This window comes from Mauremys reevesii, linkage group 23, assembly GCF_016161935.1.
Source record: "Mauremys reevesii isolate NIE-2019 linkage group 23, ASM1616193v1, whole genome shotgun sequence".
NCBI lineage: Eukaryota > Metazoa > Chordata > Testudines > Geoemydidae > Mauremys > Mauremys reevesii.
In genome coordinates, this window is record NC_052645.1 from 15974564 (window position 1) to 15991718 (window position 17155).

At 45.6% G+C, this 17155-nt stretch overlaps 1 protein-coding gene across 3 annotated transcripts in view; it reads right to left on the reverse strand.

The window, feature by feature from the left end:
* The window catches only part of ELOA (elongin A), a 37488-nt gene that overhangs the window by 3901 nt on the left and 16432 nt on the right, over positions 1-17155 (reverse strand). For 2 of the 3 annotated variants that reach the window (XM_039512008.1, XM_039512010.1), the window contains 9 exons: positions 14269-14325; positions 11279-11397; positions 9006-10215; positions 8315-8429; positions 7566-7721; positions 5033-5130; positions 2436-2616; positions 1753-1864; positions 783-934 (listed from right to left, as the gene is read on the reverse strand). In XM_039512008.1, coding sequence (XP_039367942.1) covers positions 783-934; positions 1753-1864; positions 2436-2616; positions 5033-5130; positions 7566-7721; positions 8315-8429; positions 9006-10215; positions 11279-11397; positions 14269-14325 — 2200 coding nt within the window. The remainder of the gene's footprint in view (positions 1-782; positions 935-1752; positions 1865-2435; positions 2617-5032; positions 5131-7565; positions 7722-8314; positions 8430-9005; positions 10216-11278; positions 11398-14268; positions 14326-17155) is intronic. The other variant, XM_039512009.1, reaches the window with a different exon arrangement.

Sequence of the window (17155 nt, forward strand, 5' to 3'; positions counted from 1 at the left end):
CTTTCCACTGGTAACACTGCAAACCTCTGAAAGGCATTTACCCTCCTCGTTTGTCAGCCATAAATCGAAGGTGCCTATCACTGTGGTATCTAAGCAGCAAATGTACAGCAATGCTAGAAGTGCTGGGGCTCTCAGCTCGCTCTCCAACAGGCATCTTCCTTCTGCCAGTTCTTTTCTCTCCCCGTCCTTCTCCTCTCCATGGTCAGCTACCCAGGAGAGTGATGCAGTTATCAAGGGAAGATTACAAAAGTGGCGGGATTTGCATTTTAAGATGAACACACTCAGGGCTGGGTGACCACAATCCAACAGTCCTCACTTAAATCTGGGACTAAATTCCAGCCTATTTTTGTTTGCAGGTTTAGTGACGGCACCTGCCACAGCTGAATGTTTCAGACACCCAAGATGTAGTGATTTCTCCTTGCAAGACCCCTCTGAGACAGCTTGGTATTGTCAGTTTTACAGCCCGGGAAACTGAGGGAGGGAAATTGACTTCCCCCAAGGTTGCCCAGCAAATATATGGCAGAGGTGGGTAATGAACCCAAGTCTCTATTCCCAATCCAATGCATCCACCACAAGACCATTTCTCTCCCTTTGCAGCAATTTGACCCATTTTGCCACCCTTCCCTTTAACAGGAGGGTTGGAAAAGGAACACCCCTCTCTTGAGTCAGCCCCCTGCTAACCCTATATCAATCTCTTCCATGCATGATTAGTCAGTGGTTAAAGCTCATAGTAACGACAGCTAGAAATAACTAGCACAGACACTGATGCCTGCATCACTCACTCTTCACTGGTGGTTTCCTGGGGTCGTAGCCAGAGGTGGTGCTGCCTGGGGATGGACCAGAATGGGCACTGCTGGTGCTGGGCCCATCATAGGACTGCTCCTCCTCAGACTGGGCATAACTTCTACCGGGTGTGAACAGGACTGGTTTTATCCTGCAATTCAGAGAAATATGGAGGAGATACAAACAGCTTCAATGACGGAACCAATTCATTTCCATACCATGCGCGGGTAGGTGCTGAGTGGATACTCTCTTCTCTCTGTCCCAACCGCACAATTTACTACACATCTGAGGTGGAACTCCACAGCAACATGACTGAATTGCACTTACTACGTTGCAAACAATTCATCTTCAGTGTCCAATGAACTGGGGATCATTTAGCCCCTTTTCACAGATTAGGAAATGGACAGAGATTACGTGACTTGCCCAAAGCTACAGAGTCAGTCAGTAGAAAAGCCAAGATTAAAACTGACTCCTAGTCCAGTGCTCGAACATTAGACCAGGCCACTCTCAGCATGGTGTCTAGCATTCCTACAAGTTCAATGGCTGCCAAGTAACATTCCACAGATAGAGGGGACCTGAGAAGTTCTTTCCCAGCCCAGGCCTGTGCTGCAGGTTTCCAGTTTCTCCTGCCAGAACTGATGGCCTAAGTTACTCCTGAAGCAAACCAGGGAACTGGGAGAGCTTGAACTCAAGAGCTTGGCAGGTGAGATAGATGCTTGTCTATTGTTTAGACTTATACACATGCTATCGATTGCTACTGACTGACAAACCTCTCCCTCCCCTTTAGTGACAGAGAGAAGGATCTGAAAGGAGGGGGAAAAATCTCCTCTCTCCTGTTCCCTTCCCTCCAGCCTCCATAAAACAGGAGGGATTATTTGTGCTCAGGGGACAACCTGATGGGTTTCTCCCACTGCCCAGCCCCCTAAGGAAAGGTCCTGACCAGACAGGTGGGGGATTTTTAAGACTCACTTGATCTTCTCTGGTACAGCAGCTCCTCCAGTTCCAAATTTCTCTTGTCTCCTCCGTACATCCCGAGGGGGTTTTGCTGCTGAATTGACAAATGCCATCTTGGCCACTCTGCCTGCAGAGGGAGTGAACACACACCCTTTAGGATCCAGCCACAAGTGGGTCCTCAGAACTCACTGTCACAAAGCAGCGAGCCCACCTTCATGCTCTCTGGTGGAAGCACCAGCCACCACATCCTCGCCCTTTCATTCCATTACATGGGGCAGAGTTCCCTCCCTGACCCTGTACCCCTCGAACTTCATGCTTGAGAGAGGCCACACTGACAGACCTGTGGACAGAGAATTTCAGAACAGCCCTGGAGTGCCCTATCAATATACTTCGAGCCCAACCTGGGGGAATGACCCTAAGAACGAAATGAGATTTCAGTCTCTGCGACCTCTAATGTCCTCACAGGGAGGGGCAGTAGGCTGCTTTGCTATGGAACAATTCTCCTAGGAACTGAACTGAGGCCCGCAAAGTCAATTAAGTGGGCCCATCCCTCAGACAAAAGTGATTTGGGACAACTTCTAACCTGGGGCAGATTTGAACCAGTCACCTAGACAGACATCCCTTTCTTTTCACTCCAGCACAAAGAATCACAACCCACCCCATTCCATTACCCCTGCATCACCCAGTGCCTGCTTTACCTTTGGGTTTGTTGGCATGAGCTGAGCGGATGTTCTGTGTTAACATGAGCAGCCGCTGTTCTCGGGCATCGTGGAGCCGAAGGTACATCTCCCTCCAGGACTCAAACTCTTCTGGCTTCTCCTTCTTGAAGTCCCGGACGCAGTGATTGTGCCACAGCTGATCCGTGTCCTCAATTAAAACCTGGAGATAGACCCGCGAGTTACCTCAGAGACAGTTTTCTAGGATCTCTCTGGAGAGCACAAGTTCAGACCGTTAACCCATGTGCCTCCTAGTGGCCCTCCTCCCTTCACATACCATTACCCCTAGTGCTATTAAGTAGTTCACAAGTCTAGCATGTCCCATCTACATGAATCAAGCAGTGAGGGAATGACTCTTCTCAAGAGGTTCAGCTGGTTCCCTATCACACTCAGCTCCATCCCAATTTACAAGGCTGTGTTACGCTGCCCTCCTGCCACTCTCATCCAATATAAGACTGCAGGGACCTTAGGCAAAGGGCAGAATTTCACTGTAGCCTCAGTACCTAAGCTTATTCTCCCCCTATGGGGCAGTAACCTATTTCACATCACAAGTTCTGCACAGCAAAGGGCCAGAGCATTAGCCCAAAGGTGCAGTGTCAAAAACCCCTGTTCCCTTCCAAAAAGTAGAGCTGGAAACTTGGCCACAGCAAAGGAGAAGCTTATGCGACTGGCTAAATTTTCCACAGACAATCCACTGCCAAAGACCTGGGACCCAGCCAGCCGCATTTAGTTCAAAACCAGAACATTTCCAGCCTCACAAGGCACTTTCCCTATCAGACAGGCCAGCAAGACTCTCCAGCTGGCATTCTGGACCTCTTGCTGTTAGTGCTACTGAACACAGTCGTATTCACATGCAGCTCTGAGAAGCCAGCCACATGCTCCTAGCACAGTGAGGGTAGCACCATGCTGGGAGATCCTAATAGGTGGCCTGGCAAACCACTGCCACTGAGGGATAACTGATTTCAGGGCCAAATTCCAGAGAGCTGGAAGCCGAGGGATCATGAAGGAGATACAGATTTCAAGACAGACAGGAGATGGCTGATTGGGTCCCAGGCTGCTGGAACCCAAACAAGGCTAATTTTAACAGTAACCTCTGCCAGAAGCACCTCATCTGTGGTGTGGGATATCCTCGTGTGACAATGAGCCAGAAAGAGTTAAGCAACCAGCAGGCTAACGTGACCCAGATCAACCTTTAAGAGCATATTAGAGAAGAATTGAAATGGTAAACAGGGCCATTTCTTGTAGATGGTTATCAAAGCCATGTTAGATAGACCAGTGTGCTTAAAACTTTGTATTGTCAAAGAATTAGAAGTAAATATTAATTGTATTTGTCTGTGTTTACCTATATCTGTTAGAAACTTCACAGTGTGATCTCATTAACTGGTAGACGATAAACTTCTCTTCGCGTCTGTTACTATGTTCTATTAATTTAGAGATCAAGAGGGAATATTAATATTTAGATGAAACTTGGGTGTAATAATATCATGTCTATATTTCTCTTTGAAGTTTGTTGCAAACTGTCTATGAACTGCTTGAATGGATAATTACCTTATGCTGATGAATGCAACTAATTACTTGTGTATACATAGGAAATAGGTTTTGCTTCAAAGCCACAATGTATAGTACCTATTCTTCACCTGAGGAATATCTGCTGTCCTATCTGATGTCAAGAGGCTAGCACAGCCTGCCAGAGATCTATAATAGAACTCTGGGGCCTGATCTTGTCATCTCAAGTCCGCCTGAACCTTATCAGGGGAGGTTTGGAGTTGCCAGACTGGGAAGCTGAAGCCCTATCTGGATTACCCCGCTATTTCTCAGGGAGAATGTATACAGCCTCTGCATATGGACTGCCTGTTGTTTTATAACCAACTGAATTGATTCTGAAAGAACATTTTGCAACTCAGCAGCTCACCATCTCTACTATGAAACGGACCTAAAAAACTTTATCATTTATACATACAGATATGAATCTTTTAACCATGATCACCCTTTCTTTTTAATAAATCTTAGTTTAGTTAATAAGTGGCTGTAAGCATGTATTTGGGTAAAGTATGAAACATTTCATTGACCTGCTGGGCAATATGTCTGATCCCTTGGGATTGGTAGAATTTTATATACGGTGAACAAGATTTTAAGTAATCCTCACATTTGACTTGACTATCTGGGTGGAAGCCCAGGGCTGGACTGCTTTAAGGGAGCTGTATTTTTGGCTTCTGGGTAACCAGTAAGGTATTGCAGAAGCTGTTTTGTTGCTGGCTTGGTGAATCTAATTATTAGAATAATCCACCAGTTTTGGGGATTGTCTGCCCCATTCTTTGCAGTTTGCCCTGACTGGCCCTTCCAGGCACCGCGGTCACACTTGGAATACCGGCTGCTAATAGGGAAGCAAGGCTCGGTGGCCGGAGATAAATCGTGGCCAGAATGAAGAGTTGGGGGTCCTCTCCCAAAGCCTTTCAGCCATGGTCCACACCTTCTCATGAACGTTCTCCTCCTCCCAGTGAGGACAGAATGTTACCCATCCATGGAAGTATCAGCTTCCCCTCCTGCCCAGCTCCCGCCTCTGAGTTGAAGACACCTACGTGATTACATTCCTCAATGCGATACAGTTGATTAGGGGTGCATCTCTCCAATACTGGCTCCAACACCGAAAAAGGAACTCCACCGACTTCATAGATTGCTACAGGAGAGCGAGAGAGAGACACACCAACAATGTTTATCTGACTCCTATCAGCCTGAGGGAAAGTGTTTAACAGAGCTTACCCATAAACACATGGGGCACTGCAGCCACCACAGAAATGCAGACGATCATGGCGGCTGTTGAATAGCTCACAGCAATACTACACAGCAGTTTAAAACAGGAAGGGAAGGAAAGGGGAAATATATTGCATCCACCTGCTGCAGAGAGAATTTACAGGCAGCAGAATTTGAGCAAGTCATTGGGCCCAACAGCTCTATTCCTGCAAAAGAGTGCTGTGGGTATCTTAACCATATGTGGTCACTTTGTAGAGAAATCTCTGTATTAACTATCTCTATAAATCTTTATGACGTTGCATTGTGTTATTTTGTATTAAGTATCTTTCTGTATTAAGTATCTTTATGACATTGCATCTTGCATGATGTTATTTTGTATTTCATATGACTTGGCATTGTGCCTCTCTATTTTCATACAACTTTGTATTAGATCCCTATATAAAAAATTGGTAGGAAACTTTATATCAAATGTTATAGCCCCTAAGGATAGTATAGTTAAAGTAAAAGAAACGTGCCTTTTTGCTAGAAGTAGAATAAGATCTTCCCCCCCACTCTGTAATCAATTGCCCTATTGACTGAATGAGGTGTGAATGAGTGAGGCTGGGGGTATGGCTACACTTACGGTTTGCAGCACTGGTAGTTTGCAGCGCTGGTCATCCAGCTGTGTAGGAGCAGCGCTGGTGTGTGGCCACACTCACAGCTACCAGCGCTGGTGTGTGGCCACATTTGCAGCATTAGCAGCGCTGCTGGGAGTGATGCATTATGGGCAGCTATCCCAGCATTCAAGTGGCCGCAACGTGCTTTTCAAAAGAGGGGGGTGGAGTGGGGTCTAGTGTGACAGGGAGCGGGGGGAGAGAGAGAGGGGATTTTTGGAGCCAACACTGTGTGTTTAGCTTCCTGACTTGAAAAATCAGAACATGTTTCCAACCCCTTAGTCTTAACTCTTAATTGCAAACAGCCTGCAGCCAACACGACTCCCCGCTGTTTCATTCCCTCCCTGCCTGCAATCTCATGTGATTGTTTACAGCCAGGTACAGATGATCACAGCAAACAGGAGCTCTGTTTGTTTTTTAGATAAGCGGCAGCGGCAACGGAGCTCCGCACGGAGCTCGTTCACAACAAAACAAAGAGAGGCTGCATAACAAAACAGAGAGAGTAATTTATAAAAGCATTCTGGGATACACCTTATACCCTGGAGGCCAATCACAGCGCTGGTGTGTGGCCACACTTGATGACCAGCGCTGCAGCACCAGCGCTGCAATCCTTATTCCCCATGCTGAGTGAGGTGTACGGCCAGCGCTGCAGCCAGGGAGTTGCAGCGCTGGAAGTGCCCTGCAGGTGTGGCCACTTACTAATTGCAGCGCTGGTGGAGGCTTTCCAGCGCTGCAAATCGCCAGTGTAGCCATACCCTTGGAAGACACCCACCTCCAGACAGCTACAACAGTTGCAGAGGGAATGGGAGCCAGAGCCAAGGACAATACAACTTGTCAAGCGCAGACATATTGACGGCCTCAGGGCTCAGAAGCCAGCACCTTCTTTAGAAAACACCCTCTTTTGAGCAGCATTGGGACAACACCCAAAAAAAAGCAGCACAAAGACCAACGGACACAGACCAATGGACACAGACCCAGATTTTGAATCTGGTCTAAATTTGCATAAGAGGGAAGCTCCTATAAATGTGAGGTGTCTTGCAGGAGGACCCCGGGTCTCGTCTTGTCACCATCAGAGCACTGATCCGGATCGGCAGAAGCCTGGCTCCACCCCTCCCCCATCTAACTCACCTGGCCAGTGCAGTTAAGGGGAGCAACTAGTTGGTAACAGCAGCAAGACGGAGTGTGTTTGTGTCTGCGTGTGTGTGTGTGTGTGTGTGTGTGTGAATGCATGACTGTGAGATATCTCATATGCATATCATAGAGTATTAATTGATACCTGTATTACTAATAAATGTGGCGTTTTGCCTTAATCCCCCTGAAAAGATCCTGTATAGTACTTTGAGTACAACAACTTGTCACATCCCTAGTCAAGACCCCAATTCTACGCCTTATTTCTAAGAGTGCAGTGCTCCCCAGAAGTAAGAGCACCCTCTATCAATTCCTGCAGCACGCGTGTTCCTTTGCGGTCTCCCATCCTAGTATTAGCCTATCCCATTCCTGCTTAGCTTGCTAAGTGATATGGCTGTAAAGCGTACAAAGCCAGGTGCTCCCTGGAGATATAAAAGCAAGTTAACAACTCGCTGCACTGCATGACACCTATGAGTAGCATTCCACCCGTATTCAGAACTAGGCCAGCAGAAGCACACAACTCTCCTCACACTGACAGTGGATAATTACACCTTTAAAGCAAAACGGGAGTGATACTCACAGTCAATATTGTTGTTGAGGACTCTGATGCACTGCTCATATAGAGACATCATCTTGGGGAGGTAGGCGGATTTAGAGCCCGAATACACCTGCATCTTGGAATTCAGCCTGCGTCCTGTAAAGCCTGCCTCACCCTCCTCAATGGGCGAGGACACTGCTGTGATCAGATGACAGATGGGAAAGAAAAGAAGTAAGACCAGCATCATGGTTTCACTTGAGCGCTAAGAGCATCTTGAACTGCAGAGCAAGTCCTGAGCAATTATTGAGTCAGATCAAGGTTAATACACCAGGCTCAGAGGCACATGAGTAGCCTGGTCAGCCAACCACCAATGTGACCGCAACCCCTTTACTTGTGCCTGCATTGAGTCATGCGCCAAAGGACAGATAATCAAAGCTCGTGCTTGAGAATAAGCCAACTGCTTCAGGGTCAGGAAGGACTCTCCCCTGTCCCTCCCAAAATGTACAAAGTGGGGAGGAGGGGAGTCATCTTCTGCTGAAAGATCAGGTACTGGCCCCTGCCAGAGGCAGAACAGTGGCCCCTGAGTATATAAGGCCTTTAGTCCCCTGAGCTTTGCACTGGTACTGAGGCTGGATAGGGAGACGTCACACTAAGTTAATCACAAGGAGCTTTAATTCAAATGACATACTGGATTCTGCAGATGGGGATTAATCACAGCAATATCTCCCTCCTCCCCTACCCCCACAAAGCACCCAAGGACTCTTCTGCCCCATCCCCTGACCAGCACATACTTTTCCTCTTTGTCTGGGAGAAGGTCATCAACTCGAGAGAGGGAAGTGGGCGATAATTGGCCTGAATTGCAGGCAAAGGGATATCTGGTAACGTTGGCATCACATCAATGGGGATCTGGAGGGAGAGAAAGCACAAAACTGAACAGAGATAAAAGAGGGAGATATCACGCGCAGAAGCTGGTAGATGTATTCATTTCAAACATTTTAATAACCCACATGACGACGATCAGCCTGTACCAGGGCATAGCCTCAGACTGAGATTTCAATCCTGTCCATGTTATTGGTGGACGAGCCCAAGGCAATTTCAGCACAGAACACAAGCATGAGCCTCCTAGCATCCCCGCGCTCACTACCATGAGAGTCACTCATACCTGTATATGCTACGTAGTGCTCAATGACACTAGTAAGAAGCTAAATGTGGGATGGATAATCTCACCCAACAGCAGAAATGTCACTCAGAAGGAGGCATTACAGAATGTGGTCCCATGGAGTACCTGATGGGACATCCCTACGTATCAGGTTTCACAGCTCCACAGAACACCAGCCTGATGCTAAATTCAGTATCTGAGATGGCAAAGAGGACGTGAATTAATCCTAAGCACCTGCCAAGTAGGGCAGAGGATGCCTGGTATGGAAGGTGGCACTTACCAATGCCACAGTTTGTTCATATTCAGACTCTCGGAGATCTTACCTTTTTTGGTTTAGATGACCCAGATTGCTTCTTCTCTGCCCTTTTCTCGCCTGTCTGCTTGTGACTTGTATTCTTTCGGCTTGAGTCAGAGCTCTTGGTACTGGCTTTAGACCCATTTTGCTTGCCATGCCCTCTGTTTCTCTCAGGGGCTGGAGGAGCAGGGGGTTTAACCACTTTTTTCTTCTTTTTCTGGGGTTGGTCATAGCTGAGGTATGACTCAAAGGACATTTTAGGCTGCTCATACTCATCCTCCACTTCCACCTCCCCAAAACCCGGTGAGAAACCCACAGATTTTTTGTCTGAGTCAGAGGCTTTGGATTTGCCCTCCGTAGTCTTTAAGCTGCTAGAAAGCCCCTTCTCTTTGCTCCTGTTTGAGGAGTTACCCTCTAACTTCCGTTTCTCCCGATCCACGTTGGATATCTCCAGGCTTAGCCTGGACTTTTCCAGTTTGACTTTCTCAGAGTCCCGGTGTTTTTGCTTCTTATGGTTGTCAACAGCCTCCTCCAAGTGAGGTTGTGACTTTTCTTTCCTGGAGCCCCCACTTTCTCTGTTCTTCTCTCTCTTGGTGCCGTCTAAAGTCCTGAGCTTCTCCTTGCTGCCACCTGGAGCCTCTCGGACCTGCTCCTTGAAAGAGGACTTGTGCAGTCTTTCTGGGCTAAAGGCAGAGGTCCTCACCTCCCCCTTGGTGTCCAGTCGCTGCTTCTCCTTGTGAGAGGACTTGTGCTCTTTGCTCCGAGTCAGGTTTCCTTTGTCTTGGGATTCGCTAGGATTCCTTTCGTGGCTTCCCACCAGCTTGTCCTGAAAGCTGTGGCCTTTATTAGCTTTCCGATGAAACACTGTCTGCTCTACCTCTTGTTCCTCAGAGGCAGAGTGATCCATGTACAGTTCCTGAGGGCTCTCCCTCAGCTCAGGTGACAAAGCATGCCCATAGTCCGAGTATTCCTGATCTGAGGAGTGCGCTGGGGAAGCTCTGCCCCAGCCCTTGTCCTCCTGGCTGCCATAGCTGATGGCCTCATGGGCTCTCTCAGGCTCCGAATACCTTTTGGCCTTCTTCTCTCTGTAGTTTGGCTCACATGATTGGCTGCAGGAAGGCTGGAATGCTTCAGAGTAGTCCTGCTCAGCTTCCTCATCCTCTTTTGGGGAAGGCTCTCGCTGCCGTTTCCTAGAGCTGCTTCTCTCATAGTCACGTTCTTCTGAATCAATGTTATTTCTAAGAGACAAAGACAGCCCAATAGTTAGACAAAAACCCATCAACAAGAATAAAAGGAGCAACTTCCTGAGGACAGTATGGATGGGAACCAGGGTACACAGAAGAATAAGAGCATCTGGAGGTTGAACATAGTAAAAACATTGATGATTCTTTCCTGCTCAATGTTCAGGGCTTTAGTGGTAGCGTCTCCAGTACAGAAATCTCCCAGACCCAACTTACCGGGACTGAAGATTTCCCAGCAATCTGGGAGAGAGCAAAGCAGCTGCCTCAAGACAGTGGAAGAATGCATGGGGCCATAATGGGCTACATTCTCCTAATTACACACACCAGCATGCAGGGCTACAGCAGCCATTACAATCCAATCTCTAGTACCACACAGTCATGAATTAAACCACAGAAGAGGTCAAGTCAATCAGCCAATCCTTCTCCCTGGAGCCACAGCACTGTTCCTACAACACACTTACTAATATTAACCAAAGGGCTGAGTTTTCATAACAGCTGTTTTCACTGGCTCTCAGAAAGAGGATTTCCACTCTGCTTTGTGCCTATAAAAGCAGCAGAGAGTCCTGTGGCACCTTATAGACTAACAGACGTATTGGAGCATGAGCTTTCGTGGGTGAATACCCGCTTCGTCGGATGAAAGTGCCACAGGACTCTCTGCTGCTTTTACAGATCCAGACTAACACGGCTACCCCTCTGATACTTTGTGCCTATAGCTTCCTCTCTAGTTTTACAACATTAGGGAAGTGAGATGTAGGGTTTGTCTCCTGCTTTCGTGAAGACATTTTCTAGGTGTCTAGTGTCACTCTCTCCATCACACTACCGTTTCCTGAAAGAAAAACTTTACTCCGACCTGAAACTGCAGTAGTCAGCAATTCTGTGGCCACCGTAGGCAGGAAACTTACCCCACAATGAGGTAAGCACCTCATGCAGAGTTATCACTCTGATGTTATGACGATTTCGAAGCCTAGCCTTATTTCCAGGGCCACAGAAATCTAGCACCACCTCCACTAGGAGATTTAATGCAACCTATCCAGCGAGACAAATGGACAAGCTAGCTTACCGCTCTACTTCTTGAGGGACTGGCACCAGCTTCTTCCATCTGGCTACTAAGTTCTTGGCAAAGTCTCCCACCAGCTCATGTTTCCGTAAACCATTCACAGTCTTCCCAACACCAGTCTCCTGCAAGAAAGATGCAAGACATCAGCTGATCTCTGCAAACCAGTCAACATTCTCAGCATTGGTCATCTAAAAACAGGTTTGTCACAGTCAAACTCCCAGATCCACTTGGTTACCCAGAACCCTCTTCAAGTGAACAGCCTCAAGAAAGCTAGACTAAATTTAACCATTTCAATGCTACCTAACCTATCAGATACACAGGCAAAGTGTCCTTCTATTGCATCATCAGCTTCCAATTTGGCAACAGAAAGTGAGCAGCCATGGCAAGAGTTCACCCCAGGCCATGTTAGAGTTGCTATGAAACTCTTTTTAATTAAAAGGGTTTAAATAAAAAGATCTGGAATTCCACCAAGCTCCAATGATAGCTTCAGGAGGGGAGCAGCAACAAACAAATGCACACTCAAATAGACTGTTTTCAAGCAAACACCCTTAAAAATATACGATAAGCAGAATGGTTTAGCTCAAATTTCTTCCAAGAGGTGTCAGTGTTGAAGAACACAGAACGCAACTCTCACCAACCATTCCAAGAATGCTGATGAGCTCACCATGGTGCAACAGAGAGCTGCCCAAACCAACTGATTGTTTAGGTAGGAGTTGTACCAGACTTGTGCTCAATATTTTAGTAAGGAGAAAGAAATTCACATTCAGTTGATGGTGATGAGTCGGGAATTTTCCATCACGGTGCTAGGAGGTCATCTGTCTGATAAGCCACAGGAAAAAGGGTCATGACCACTTTCAGATATTTATTGATTTTAAGTAGGGCTTTCAAGCGATTAAAAAAAAAAAAGCTACAAGTACTGTAATGCAATCTCTTTATCGTGAAAGTTGAACTTACAAAAAAAAACTGCATTCAGAAATCAAACAAACAATGTAAAACTTTAGAACCTACAAGTCCACTCAGTCCTACTTCTTGTTCGGCCAATCACTCAGACAAACAAGTTTGTTTTCATTTGCAGGAGATAGCTGCCCTCTTATTTTCAATGTCACCTGAAAGTGAGAGCAAGCATTTGCATGGTGCTGTTGTAGCCAGCGTCATAAGATATTTACATGCCAGATGCGCTAAAGATTCTTATGTCCCCTCATGTTTCAACCACCTTTACAGAGGACGCATGCTGATGACAGGTTCTGCTTGATAACAATCCAGAGCAGTGCAGACTGACGCATGTTCATTTTCATCATCTGAGTCAGATGTCACCAGCCGAAGGTTGATTTTCTTTTTTGGTGGTTCGGGTTCTGTAGTTTCCACATCAGAGTGTTGCTCTTTTAAGAGTTCTGAAAGCATGCTCCGCAGTTCGCTCCTCTCAGATTTTGGAAAGGACTTCAGATTCTTAAACCTTGGGTCAAATGCTGTAGCTATCTTTAGAAATCTCACATTGGTACCTTCTTTGCGTTTTGTCAAATCTGCAGCGAAAGTGTTCTTAAAGCGAACAACATGTGCTGAGTTATCATCCGAGGCTGCTATAACATTAAATATACGGCAGAATGTGGGAAAAACAGAGCAGGAGACATACTATTCTCCCCCAAGGAGTTCAGTCAAAAATATAATTAATGCATTATTTTTTTTAAATCAGCGTCTTCAGCATGAAAGCATGTCCTATGGAATGGTGGCCGAAGCATGAAGGGGCATACGAATGTTTAGCATATTTGGCATGTAAATACCTGGCAATGCCGGCTACAAAAGTGCCATGTGAATGCCTGTTCTCACTTTCAGGTGACATTGTAAATAAGAAGCAGGAAGCAGTATCTCCTGTAAATGTAAACCAGCTTATTTGTCTGAGCGATTGGCTGAACAAGAAGCAGGACTGAGTGGATTTATAGGCTCTAAAGTTTTACATTGTTTTGGTTTTGAGTGTAGTTACGTCACCAAATAAATAAATAAATAAATAAAAATCTACATTTGTAAGTTACTCTTTCACAATAAAGAGATCGCACTACAGTATTCGTCTGTGGTGAATTGAAACATACTATTTCTTTTGTTTATCATTTTTTACAGTGCAAATATTTGTAATAGAAATAATATAAAGCTAACACTGTACACTTGATATTCTGTGTTGTTACTGAAATCAATATATTTGAAAATGTAGAAAGACATCCACAAATATTTAATAAATTTCAATTGGTATTCTATGGTTTAACAATGCGATTAAAACTGCGATTAATCGTGAATAATTTTTTTAAATTGTGATTAACTTTTTTAAGTTAGTCACGTGAGTTAACTGCTATTAATCAACAGCCCTAATTTTAAGGTCTTGAGGCCATTATGATAATCTAGTCTGAACCTCCTGTACAACAGGCCAATAGAAACCACCCAGGGATTCCAGCATCAAGCCCAATAACTTGTGGTTGAACTAGATCATCTGTTTTAGAAAGCGATCCAATCTTGATTTAGTGACTCCAGGTGATGGAGTATTCATCACATCTGTTGGTAATCCATTGCAACGGTTGATCACTTTCAATTTACACCTTGTTTCCAATTTGATGCTGATTTCAGCTTCACTTGGCTTTAGAGTCTACACTGGCTAGTCTAAACTGGCAATGCTAGAGTGCTGCCACAGCAGTGCTTTAACGTGGCTTGCGTGGTTGCGCTAAAAAAATCCAACCTCCATGAGGGGCATAACTATCAGCGCTGGTGCACTGTCTACACTGGCACTTTACAGCACTGAAACTTGCTGCGCTCAGCGGGGTGTTTTTTCACACCCCTGAGCGAGAAAGTTGCAGTGCTATAAACTGCCAGTGTAGACAAGCCCTACATGATATTTTCCACAAGAACTGAGTGTTAGCCCCAATATCCTGATCACATTTCAATTTCAGGAGACATTTGGTTATTCTGTCCCATGAAGGGTACCATAAAAATAAGACTGTTATAGTTCTTACCACAAGGATGTCAACCGTGATAGGCAACTCAGAAAGTCTCTTCAGGCTTTTCAGCAGCTGCAGAGACAACAAGGAAAGTGTTTAGATTTATCATACTAATCACATACTGAGATTAGAAAGGAAGAAAATTCTGCACTGTATGGGAGCTTGTTCGAGATGTCTGAGCAGCAAACGTCTCTTAACTCATATCCACAAACAGCTGTTATCTGACTTCAGATCAAGCTACTAAGGTGGTGAACATGTAGAGGACTGATTCAAAGAAATGTACCGTTTTGTTGCAGAAAGAGAGGGGAAGTCTGCAAGGCAGCAGCACTATGGATGCATCAAAGCACTGCTGTCATTTGAGACTCTCAACGTGCATTTTAAGCATTAAGCCTCAACACTTCTGTGAAGTCTTCTCTCCATTTTACACCGATTATATTATCTAGAGTTACACAGCAAGTTTGTGGTAAAGTTTGCTTGATACAAAACCCAGGGCCCGCATGTTCAGAAGTGTCTAGTGATTTCTGATGCCCACCTGGGGATCTCTTAAAGGGCATGTTAAAAACGTGCCTGAGCACCCCGCCCTCCAAGAATCAGGCCCCTTTCAAAAGTCTCAGTGTTCAGCATCTAAAATTGAGGCACTATCATAGCACCTATACACTCCCATCATAACTCAGTTGTGTTGGATGTCATCATCTTTTGTGATTGTATGGCACACATGACCCAGAAGCACTTACCTTTACAATTAACATTTATTTTGAGGTGTAATTAGACATTCTACTAACCTCAGCCTTTAGAAGTATCTTTCCAATGCCAGATTATAAGTTATACTTTGATCATTGAACAAAATGTGTTTTGACATATATTTGAAAGAGGCTCTGACTTTACAAAACTTAACATAAGGAAGGCAGGAGTTCATCTAGCCTAAAGAACTAATGGGATGGCCTCTGCTCACTGCAGAGGGCTGATCATCACTTCTCCATGTTTCATTTAAGGTTTAGTTATCATGGCTGAAGGTTAGTTTTTCCTGTTGGTCTCAAAGTATTTAAACCAATCATGGTTTTTTAGCACTGTTGTTCTGAAATACTGAAGGGGACACTGAATTATCCCACATGCGCTCCAACAATAATTAACTGATTCTTAAATTCATCCTACCTGCAAGCCCACCCAGTGTATATATACTGGTGAAGGAATCCCATTGGATCATGAGGTCTGGAGCCTGGATATCAAGCATTGGGATGGAAGCTATACCTCCATTTTTGACTGATAGGAAGATTTACATTAAGGAGACCAGTCATCTGCTCTCCCAAGATATGGACAAGAAAGGTGACCTGAACTCCTTTCAGATCCTTTATGTTGCTGCTAATTAAGTAGCAGGTGGTACTGTTGAGTAACAATGTTCCTTCTTCCTTCATCCCAGCTCTATTACCATGACACTCCTCAACAGATAGTTTGGGGAAACAAGGGCCTACTGAGCCCTTGACTGTTGCTGCTCCACACAAGGGTCTCTGACAAAACTGGGCACCAATACGGCAGGTCAAGTTTGCATCTCACATTTGATGGCCTAGAACAGGGGTCGGCAACCTGTCAGAAGTGCTGTGCCGAGTCTTCATTTATTCACTCTAATTTAAGGTTTCGCGTGCCAGTCATACATTAATGTTTTTAGAAGGTCTCTTTCTATAAGTCTATAATATATAATTAAACAATTGTTGTACGTAAAGTAAATAAGATTTTTTAAATGTTTAAGAAGCTTCATTTAAAAATTAAATTAAAATGTAGAGGCCCCCGGACCAGTGGCCAGGACCTGGGCAGTGCGAGAGCCACTGAAAACGAGCTCGCATGCCGCCTTCGGCACCCGTGCCATATGTTGCCTACCCCGGCCTAGAAATAAGTGCTACCTAAGTGCAACCACGAACAGTAACCAGCCCTCTTGTAGATCACGGCGATGTAACGAGATACTCTAATCACTCCATCTAGTTACAGAGAAGACAATATTTTTTAAAGGGTCCCAAATAAATCAGATAGGAAGCTGCCATCTTGACAGTTTGAGTACGACATGGGGAATGCATCTCCCATTGGAATGAGCTCTGCATTCCTTAAGGCAGTGGACAACCTGCAGGAAGAAGCAGCAGCCAGCACGCCCCTACGGCCCACGCCACTTCCCTCAGCTCCCGTTGGCCGGGAACGGTGAACCACGGCCACTGGGAGCCGCAGGCAGCCGTGCAAATGTAAACAAACCGTCCGGTGGCTCGCCAGCAGATTACCCTGACGGGCTGCGTGCGGCCCACGGGCCACGGGTTGCCCACCACTGCCTTAAGATCTCCATCAGAGGGCTCCTGCCGAGAAGGACTGTTCAATCGCGGTGTCAACTAAGGCTATGTCTAGACTGGAAACCTCAAAGCCCTGCCGCGGAAACACTCAGACTTGCTGCGCTCGGGGGGGGGGGGTGATTTTTCACACTCCTGAGCCAGCAAGTTAGAGCGCTATAAAATGTAAGTGTAGACAAGCCCTAAGACACCAATCTCAGTTAAGGAATCATAGTAAATTATAGCTGGAGAGATAATGGAACCATTCAGACAATTGCTTGGGCATTTAGGATTGTTCCCCATTGTACATATCCTAGGGGTTTGGCCTATCTAATTTCAAACCTCTCAGGCAATGGAATATCCACCACTTTCATGGGGAGACTATTCAGAGACCTAAAAGATCCCACAATTAGGAAGTTTTCCCTTTATATTTACTCCAAGTTTTCTAATTATACTTTCTTGCAGCATCCTAAGCAATTCCTCTCACTCTTTGGTTATTTGTAGCTTTTAGGGCCTTGTCTTGATGAGCAAGAAGGGTGCATTTTTCAATCAAGTTAGTTTAACATGCTTGGAAAAACTCCTCTGTTAAGATTTGAGGG